We start from the raw sequence: 10,564 nt of genomic DNA on the forward strand, positions 1-10,564 counted from the left end.
TCTTGAAAGCTGCCTTGGAGAACGCTGACCCAATGATCAGAGGCTGATTGCCTCTGACTGCTGACCTGTTCTGCGACAGGAAGGGGACACTCCTGCCTGGTGATTGTCCTGCGGTATCTATTTATACAATGTCGTAGCGTCTGCATTGTTTCACCAATGTACCACACCTCGGGACATCCTTTCCTGCAGTGTATAAGGTAGACCACATTGGCCGAGTCACATGAGTATATATCGTGTGCCTGCTGGATAGTGTCCTCATTTGTGATGGTGATATCCATGTCGATGATCCGGCACGTCCTACAGAGGTTGTATCTGGTGTCCAGATTGCTATTTTCCGGAAGGCTGGGTCGTTTGCTGCAACAATTGTCTGTTTGAGGTTGTGTGGTTGTCTGAAGGCAGGTATTGGGGGTATGGGGAGGCCTTGACCAGATGTTCGTCTTCATCGATGACAGTTGAAGGCTCCGAAGAAGATTTCATAGCTTTTCTGGTCTGGGAAAGCACTGGATGATGAAGGATAATGTGTCGGTCATGTCCTGTGTTTAAATACTGAGGAGGTCGATGCAATGCTGATCGGGGAAAATGTCAGCAGTCAAGCCCGCTCATCTTCCGATTTTTGGGTCAGTGTCCTGCAAAGTTGGCCTCCAAGACACACGGCAATGCATAATCACCGGGCAGAAACTGATAGCCAAGTTCTGCACGAGGGCGGCCTCAACGTTGAGTTCTTGCTATAATGCATATCGTTCTCAGTATTTGGCCTGAGCTTGTGAAATCTTGCTAACTATCCTGCCTTGAGACAATTCATACTTCTTTAACCTATGGGTCATCCTCTCGACAATTGCATTTTCTGTAGTTCTAAAGAATTAATTACCTGTAGAGACTCGCATTCCAACTACTTACTTGCATTTGCATCTGTGTGTGTTTATAGTATATATATGCCGTGTTTGTAAACCCAGTTCTCCACTCACCTGAGGATGGAGCAACGCTCCAAAAGTTTGTGATTCCAAATAAACCTTTTGGACATTAACCAGGTGTTGTGAGATTTCTTATTGTCTCTTAGCATCATTCCCTTTGTCAAATAAAAAAAACTCCAGCCTTCCCTCTTATCACAAGACCATTTGTTCTTTCTTGCTCTCCCTCTGTCTTTTCCCTGACTCTGCACTGGTTAGAAAAAACCTAAGTATCTGAATTCTTCCTAATAAAAGACCACCAAAATGAAACATGCTCTCCATTTCCCTCAGTTTCACAAAATGTTCTGTTGTCAGATGGCATTTGTAATATGTGCAATGTCTTGTCTTTGGGTAAAGGTTGTTCAGTTTTCCCGTTCTGAACCACACCTGCCTTAATAACATAGGGAATATCATAGAATCCTTCAGTGAAGATGGAGGCGATTCTAGTCTGCACTGAACACAAACCAACCCATGCCCTATCTCCATAACCCCACGCATTTGCCCTCGCTAATCCCCCTGACAATAAGGGGCAACTTTGCATGACCAATCCACCTAACCCGCACATCTTTGGAATTTGGGAGGAAATCGTAACAGCCGGGGGAAGCCCACCCAGACGCGGAAAGAACGTGTCGTCTCTGAACAGATGGTGACCCAAGGCAGGAATCGAGCCCAGGTCCCTGGTGCTGTGAGACATCACCCCAACCACTGGTTAGGTAAGGTTAATAAGTAAAGGAAACCCATTTTAAATAGTAATAATACACCAGATGTGTCACCATTTTCCATAAGAAAGCAAACACAATGTGAATGACCATTCTTACTTTCATTCATTCATGGACGTGATGTCGTTGGCTGGGCCGGCATTTGTAGCTTGTGTCTAGTTACCAATCAACTCAATGGCTTGCTTAACCCTTTTACAGGATAGTTATGAAATAAGCATAGTGATGAGGATTTGGAGTGATGTGTAGGCCAGAATAGGAAAGGGCGGCGGATTCCCCAGTCTATTCAACTTCACTTCATAACAAAAATTCCGCAGCACTGGAGAACAATAGACTGCAATGTTACAATTCTGGATCAGAATCTGAGAACAATAGGCTACAATGTTCCAATACTGGATAAAAACCTGAGAAGAATAGACAGCAATGCCTCAGATTCTGAGAGCAATAGACTATAACGTTCCTTCAGTTCGAGTTCTACCATCTGCTGTAGTGGGATTCGACCCAATGATCCACCAAACATGGGGTGAGTTTTTCAATTAATAGTCAAGTGATAATACCACTCGGCCATTTCCTCCCTAACTCATGTTGAGGTTATTGGAATATATCTTTGGTTTGGGTGGAGACGAGGAGTTTAGTTTATTTAGTAATGTCACAAGTCTGCTTATATTAACACTGTAATGAAGTTACTGTGGAAATCCACGTGTCTCCACACTCTGGCGCCTGTTTGGGCAAAACTGATGGAAAATTTAGCACGGCAAATGCACCCTAACGAGCAGGTCTTCTGGACTGTGGGAGGAAACGGGAGCGCCTGGAGGAAACCCATGATGACACAGGGGAGGACACACAAACTCCACACAGTGAACAAGGCCAGCACTCAAAACCTGGTCCCTGGCACTGTGAGGCAACACTATTAACTACTGTGCCACCACAATGCAGCCGCTAGTGATTTTGCTCTCGATACTTCAAGTGGCAAGAACAATTCAGTTAATTGCAGGCCATGAGCCCTACATCAACGGTAGGAAAGTTATTGAAGAGGATTCTTCGAGAAGGATCTGTTCCCATTTAGAAGTAAGTTGACGTATTACTGAGAGGCAACATGGTTTTGTGAAGGGGAAATTGTGTCTCACTAACTTGATCGAGTGTTTTCGAATAAGATGATTAATGAGGTTAAGGTAGTGGATGTTATTTACATGGACTTGAGTAAGGCCTTTAACAAGATCCCTCTTAGCAGACTAATGCAGAACATGAAATCGCATGGGATCAGACGTGAGCTGGCAAGGTTGATACAAAACTGGCTCGGTCAAAGAAGACAGAGTGTAGCAGTGGGAGGTTGTTTTTGTTCTGAATGATGGTTTTGACAAGTGGCACTCCTCAGGGATCAGAGCTGGGAACTTTGCTCTTTGCAACATTGTGTATGACACAAAGGTTGCAAGTTTGCGGATGATACAAAAGTTGGTGGATTTGCAGATGACGGTTAGGACCATAAGAGGATACAACAAGATCAGGATTGATTGGAGACTTGGGAGAAGAGGTGGAAATTTGACCTCACTGGAATAACGGAGGTTGAGGGGTGACCTGATAGAAGTCTACACGATTATGAGAGGGGTGGACAGAGTGGGTAGTCAGAAGCTTTTTTTTTCCCAGAGTGGAAGAGTCATTTACTCGGTGGCACAGGTTCAAGGTGCGACGGTCAAGGTTTAAAGGGGATTACAAGGCAGATTTTTTTTACAAAAATGGTTATGGGTGCCTGTAACTCATTGCCGGGGGAAGTAGTGGAAGCGGATACGGTAGTGACTTTTAACAGGCATCTTGACAACTACATGAATCGGATAGGAACGGAGGAATATGGACCCTAGAAGGGGAAAGATTTTACTTCAGTCGACGCAGCATGGTCAGTGCAGGCTTCGAGGGCCAAACGGGCCTGTTCCTGTGCTGTAATTTTCTTTGTTCTTACTCTAAAGCCTGAAAAAAAAATGAATGATTTTAGCGCTTAATGAATCAAGTCGCAAAGTTATTGAAGGCGATGAATGGCAAAAAGTTCAATGATGTATATTATCCTTACGGTAATATTTACGGGCATATCCTGATATAATATAAATGGGTTTATGTTAATGCTAAAGTAAATTATCTCGAAACCAATAATATGTGTGCATTGAGAGGCGCGTTCAGGTCTCCACACTTAAACCTTTACATTGATCTTAAAAAGAAAACATATATTATGATCATTCCAATGCGGGTAGGGTGGTCTGTCGGAGACTCGGTGCAGATTCAATGGGCCACATGGCCTCCTTCTGCACTGTCATGTCTGCTTCTCCATTATTTCCAACTTCCCATACTTCCCTGAACCTCAACACCCCATCTAGGCTGTAAATTCTCTTCTTTGCGTGTAAAAAGTGTTGGATTGAACAGGGTGAGGTGAGGCTGTTTGTTTAGTGACTGTAATTGATGTGAGTCTCCATGGATCTGATTAGTGTGCCTGGAGGGATGTCCCCCTTCTAATAATAAGGGATTCCGTTCAGTGTGTTGTCCCATTGAGTCAGCGGGAGCGACAACTCCAACACTAAGAGCGATCAGCGGCTGTGGAGACAGAGGGAGCGAGAGGAGAGATCAGAATCTGGGAGCAATGGCCCAGAATGTTCCAACAGTGGATCAGAATCTGGGGACAATGACCCAGAATGTTCTAACAATTGATCGGAATCTGGGAACAATGGATTGCAAGTTTCCAGCCATGGACAACAGTTTAGACTATTGGATTTATTTGTTTACCTTAGATAACTGGAGGATGCCATTAGCTTTTCGGATTGAAAGTCTACTGAAGGTGATTCAGTACGTTTACTATCCCATCTTGGCGATTGTTGGAGTTCCGGGTAAGTCCCTGTCTGGAATTGTACCAGTCCGACTGCCACTGGAATCGGAGCAGGCAATGGTCAGAGCATGGGAAGATCTGTTGAACACGGGTAGGATTTTGCAGTTTTCGGAAAAGTGAGGCTGTAAAGTTCTGTCCCCAGTTCCTAATTCTAGAAAGGCTGTTTAACTGTATTGATTTCCTTGTCATTTACTGTACTGGGTTTGCTGCTCTTGTTTTTACTGTTGAATCACTATATCCAGTTATTAATTCTTTCAGCCGCTGACAATTGTCTCAGGGCCTATGGGCTAGGGTGTCTTCTGTGCGCTGTGACTATCCATAGACATGTGACCTAACACTAATCCTTTGTGAGAAAAATATAAAGCAGAATCGTTTTTTACCATCTACATGTAACGCCAGCTCACTGCCAATTGCCCACCCAGTCACCACGCTGCAGAATGCATTCTATTGATCCTGTTTGCACAGCAGGATCTCAAGAGAAAACATGTTTCGTATTGAAATTCATTCATCAATGTCACAAGTATGCAAACATTAACACTGCAATGAAGTTGCTAGAAAAATCCCCGAGTTGCCACACTCCGGCGCCTGTTCAGGTACACTGAGGGAGAATTTAGCACGGCCAATGCATCAAACCAGCACAACTTTCAGATTTTGGGAGGAAACCGGAGCACCTGGAGGAAACCCACGCAGACACAGTGAGAACGAGTAGACTCTGCACAGAGAGTAGCCAAGCCTGAAATTGAACCAGGGAGCCTAGTGCTATGAGGCAACATTGTCCCCTGTACCACCACAAACTTTCCTGGAGTCACAGAAACACAAACGTACATATATTAATAGAAACATTTACTGATAGAAGCAATCAGATTTAGGCACTTACTCCCACTCACACACAAATTCAGAAGCCAAAATTGTTGTAAGGCTCCGGAATAACATACACTTAAAAACACTCATCAGGTAGTCTGGTGGTCACACACAACACACCCACACACACCCACCCACACACACCCACCCACACACACACACACACACACACACACATGCACAGGAATAATGGTGTTAATGGCTGAGCTGTCGTTGATAAACATGAGTCGGTGTTACAGGGTTGACTGTAGTGTCAGAGAGATGGCATTTTGGACCTGTTGTGGATGTAGTGAACTGTAGTGGATCTAGGGTGCCTGGGAAGCCAGAACTGATTCATGCCATGACTAACCTTTTCATGCATTTCATAATATTGGATGTCGGAGTCACAGGATGAGAATCATTAGGCAGCTTGCTTGGCTTTTCCTTTGCTACTGGCCTTTGTTTGAGTTTTTACCTGGTGCATATATTGACAACATTCCTGCCAAGGGAGGACTCATGGAGATGTAAATCTAATAGAGATTCTGTGCTTCAGGGCATCAGGATCTCCCTCTGCCAACTGTTAGTATTGTCCAGAGGAAAGGGTCAAACCAACACTGTTTGGTACCAGCTCTGTTGTGGGAGTTGTCAGGGAGCTGTCTGAGAGACAACAGATTACCACCTACAGGACTCCACTCCGCATCTTCTGTTCGGGTTTACTGCCTCATCCTTCTTACCCTCCAAATCCTTCACAGGCAGAGGGGATATTTACCTGTAGCTGAGTGAGGGATAATGTTGAGGACTCCCTGGAAAGCTCTCGCCCAAATGTTAACTTTGTGTCTTGCCAAGGAGCAGTACGGTGGTATAGTGGTTAGTACTGCTGACTCACAGCATCAGGGACGTGGGTTCAGTTCCAGTTTTGGGTCATTGTCTGTGTTGAGTTTGTACATTCTCTCTGTGTCTGTACAGGTTTACTCCAGATGCTCTACTTTCCTCTCACACTCCGAAAGACATGCTGGCTTAAAAATATATATTCCAATTGTTGTGTTTTTGTACTTTTTTAAAAAAATTAACCCATCGTAAGTCTAAATGGTAATTCCTTCCCCTGAATCATGTCTAATTTTATTCTTTACTTCCTTCCTGACAGTGAACATAATCACAATTGTGACGTTGATGAGCAGAAACTGTGGTCTGTCCAAATGTGTCACTCGTTACCTGGTGGCCATGTCAGTGGGGGATCTGCTGGTCATTATCCTCGACCTGATATTGAGACACATTCCCATTGTTTATGGAAAACACTTCTATTTCCTGCTGTCACTCCCCGTGTGTAACATCCACGCCGTCCTGCTTTATGCAGCCACTGACTGTTCTGTCTGGTTCACCGTCACTTTCACCTTTGATCGATTTGTGGCCATTTGCTGCCCCAAGCTCACAAGTAAATATTGTAGTGAGAAATCGGCGGCTGTGGTTCTAGGAACAGTGACAGTGCTGAGCTGTTTAAAGAACATTATCTGGTATTTTATGTTATTAAATACATATCGGCTGCAGAACCTCCCCTGGTTTTGTCACTTCACAACTGGTGTTATGTACTCTCTGGCCTGGGGAACAATCGAGTTCCTCCATTACATTCTAACCCCGTGTGCCCCATTCGTCCTGATTCTGCTGCTGAATGCTCTCACCGTCAGACACATTTTAGTGAGCAGCAGAGCCCGGAGGAGACTCCGGGCTCACCGCAGCGGTGAGAAGCCCAGAGACCCAGAGTTGGAGAGCCGAAGGAAATCCATCATTTTCCTATTTGTTATCTCAGCCAATTTCATTATCTTATGGTCAGCATTCATGGCTTATTCAGTATGGAATCGCATGTATGATTTGGGCTATCATTTGCGATTAGATTTTTATGTTCTGGAATTGGGCTTCATGCTGCAACTCACAAGTTGCTGTACAAATACTGCCATTTATGCTGTGACACAAACTCAGTTCAGGCAGCAGCTAAAAAATCTACTGAAATATCCCCTTACTGCAATTTTTCAACTCAATACAGCCTGAGAGGAAATGACAACAACAAGACCTCTGACTCTTCCTATTGGGCATTCAAACTGTAAATCACCAAACAGCCTCACAGGGATAGAAAGACTGACAGATAGATAGAGAGGACAATGTTAGCAACAGTGAGATTATTAGACAGAGAGTGGCAAAGAGAGGGAAAGGCACGAAGACTTGGAGAGCAAAGAATTTGAAAGAGTTTCTAACAGGTACAGGAAAATAAACAGGGAGACAGAGAGATAGAAGAGAGACAAAGACAGAGCCTCACAGAATGTGAAAGACAGAAATAGTGAGGAAAGTGGCGAGAGAGATAAACAGGGAATGAGAAAGACAGAAATAATGAGGAAAATGGCGAGAGAGATATACAGGGAATGAGAAAGGGAGATAGAGGAAGACAGATTGGAGTTTGTAATGCGAGAGGGAGAGGGAGACAAGGGGGGTGGGGGAACGGGAGGCAAAAAGTGATGCAGAAGGAAATAGCCAGAGACAGATAGAAACAGAGATATCGAGACACAGAGCAGGAGTGAATGGGAAAGAGTGGGACTGAAAAAGCACAATGGACAAAGCAAGAGCAAAAGTCAGAGTGAGGTGGGTGGGGGGGCAGAGAGACAAATAAATTAAAGAGGGACAGGGAGTGGAAGTGGGAGAGTGACACTGAGGGGGGCGGGCAGGAGAGACAGAGGGAGAGTGGGGGAGAGGCGGAGAGACAGCAAAAGACAGAGTGAAACATCGAGAGAGACAGAGGCACAGAGAGACATAGAGAAAGAGTGACAGAGAGAGAGCCACAAGAAACATAGAAAGAGGTAGAGAGATATATCTAAGGAATTCAACGATAACCATCAGGTGGAGCTTTGGAATATGAGCTCCCTGATTGAGGCAGTTAATGCGGTCCAATCCGGGAGCCCCATGTCTACACTCAGGTGTGGATGTGATGGACTGTAGGTTTTATCACTTAAGCATTAATGCAAGAACTCAGTTAATGTTCTGGGCACATGGATTCTGATCATGCCACCGCAGATGGTGGAACTTGAGTAAATATATCTGGAGTTTAGAATTCGTTAGTGACCATAAAAACATTGTCCATTTTCAGAAAGACCCATCTGGTTTATCAATGTCATGATGTGGATATGCCGGCGTTGGACTGGGGTAAACACAGTAAAAAGTCTGACAACACCAGCTTTAAGTCCAATCGATTTATTTGATAGTAAATTCACTAGCTTTCGAGGTTACCCTCTTCGTCAGGTGAATGTTTGTCACCAGAACTCTCCATTCACCTGACAAAGAGGGTAACCTCGAAATTTAGTGAATTTACGATCAAATAAATCGGTTGGACTTAAACCTGGTGTTGTCAGACTTTTTACTGTGTTTATCAATGTCCCAGGGAAGGGCCACAGCAATGTGGTTGACACTTCATTGCCCTCTGAACATGGGCAACTAGGCATCAGATTTGCAAAGGAAGATGCCTTGAGTTGGCTCCAATTAACAGACACTGATCATATCCCCAGTGGAAGAGACGGTAATCATGAACTTTTTCAAAACTCTCCCAGTGGCAGCCAATAATATTTGGCTTTGGATACAAAATTACCCAGTCCTGAATAAACTGAAGCAGCGAGCGCTGATGGGGGAAACCAAAAGGCCGTTACAGCCTGAATTGCACCCATATTGGAGTGGCAGAGGACAGCTGACTGTGGAAGATGGCACACGCCGATGGGGTTCAAGAGTGTCATCCTGAGCCAAGGTTCACCATCTCATCCTCACGGTACTCGTGGCCACCCAGGAGTGACAAACTGAATAACCTCCAAATTGCCACGTCTGTGGCCAGGTATGAATACAGGTATTTGGTCGTGGGTCAGTGTTGGCAATGTCAACAAGGGACAAATGTCACCAGTCACTACTCTTCACACTTGGGAATGGCTGGAACGGCCATAGACGTGACTGCACATGGTCAGTGCCGGACCGTTCATGGGGTCTTTGTTCCTGATAATGGTAGATGCTGATTCACAATGGATGGCCATACAGAGGGTGAGATCATCAAACACAAGGACAAGAGTGGAGAAACCTCACTCCTCTTTCTTGACACCCAGGATCCCACAGGCGTTGGTTTCTGAACATGGACCACCCTTCAACTGCCAGGACTTTGTGCATTGCAACAAATTGAACAGAATTTGACACGTTAGGACAGTGCCCATATTCCCCATCATCCAACGGTCTGGCAGAAAGAGCGGCCCAAACAGTAAAAAGAGGTTCAAAAATCCATCCCACTGCCTCCTTTGACACCAAACTATCCAGATTGCTCTTCAATTACAGGACAACATCCCCCCAATCACCAATCCCCTCCCCTCTTCAACAAATGGAATAGCCCAAGTAGAGTTGCTCATGATCACTCTTCCCAAAGTCTAATTTTCCGAGGGTGGGAGCTGACACCCAGTGCCGTTTCCATCAACTGGGACCGGCACTTAAAGGCAGTTGTTAGGCTATTAGTTAAGAATCATGGCAATGGATATGCTGGTTATGAGGCACGTTCAGGTCAGGAACAGGGCCAGTTTCCTATCAAGTCCGCTTGGGAGATACCATCGATGGGAATGTTTCAAACATCTACAAACCATAAGAACATAAGAAATAGAAGCAGGACTAGGCCATCTAGCCCTTCGAGCCTGCCCCGCCATTCAATAAGATCATGGTTAATCTGTCGTGTCTCAGTTCCACATTCCCGCCCTCTCCCCATAACCCTTAATCCCCTCTCTTATCAAAAACCCATCAACCCGCGTCTTAAATATATTTAGCGACTCAGCCTCCACCACTTCAACGGGCAGGGAATTCCAGAGATTCACCACCCTTTGAGTGAAGAAGTTCCTCCTCAACTCCGTTCTAAACCGCCCCCCGTTTGTCTTGAGGATGTTCCATCTAGTCCTACTGTCCTTTCTGAGCGGGAAGAGTCTCTCCAACTCTATCCTATCCATCCCATTCATCATCTTATATGTCTCAATGAGATCTCCCCTCATTCTTCTAAACCATTCTTATTTGTCTCAATGAGGTCTCCCCTCATTCTTCTGAACTATGAAACCCCAAGACATGCAGGGAAAATCAATTCCCGGCACACCCGGAACTTTGGAAAGAATTCCAGATACTCCGGCTCCTGCTCTCCATCTCCACCA

General features: G+C 45.0%; 1 protein-coding gene across 1 annotated transcript; it reads left to right on the top strand.

Annotated features, from left to right (window-relative positions):
* The first annotated feature begins 2,086 nt into the window (after positions 1 to 2,086).
* Positions 2,087 to 7,412, top strand: LOC145362561 (putative G-protein coupled receptor 139). Its single transcript, XM_080218565.1, has 3 exons — positions 2,087 to 2,186; positions 4,435 to 4,530; positions 6,514 to 7,412. The coding sequence occupies exons 1-3, from the start codon at positions 2,087 to 2,089 to the stop codon at positions 7,410 to 7,412; spliced, it is 1,095 nt and encodes a 364-aa protein (XP_080074691.1).
* The last annotated feature ends 3,152 nt before the right edge of the window (positions 7,413 to 10,564 follow it).

Source organism: Carcharhinus amblyrhynchos, unplaced genomic scaffold (assembly GCF_965287045.1).
Source record: "Carcharhinus amblyrhynchos unplaced genomic scaffold, sCarAmb.v2.hapA scaffold_38, whole genome shotgun sequence".
NCBI lineage: Eukaryota > Metazoa > Chordata > Chondrichthyes > Carcharhiniformes > Carcharhinidae > Carcharhinus > Carcharhinus amblyrhynchos.

Bases quoted from the DNA above. Each gene is read 5' to 3' on its own strand.
- LOC145362561 (XM_080218565.1), top strand. From the start codon at position 2,087: ATGCCTCAGATTCTGAGAGCAATAGACTATAACGTTCCTTCAGTTCGA. The intron at 2,187-4,434 runs GTGAGTTTTTCA...TGTTTACCTTAG, and splicing joins AATGATCCACCAAACATGGG to ATAACTGGAGGATGCCATTA. The intron at 4,531-6,513 runs GTAAGTCCCTGT...CCTTCCTGACAG, and splicing joins GGCGATTGTTGGAGTTCCGG to TGAACATAATCACAATTGTG.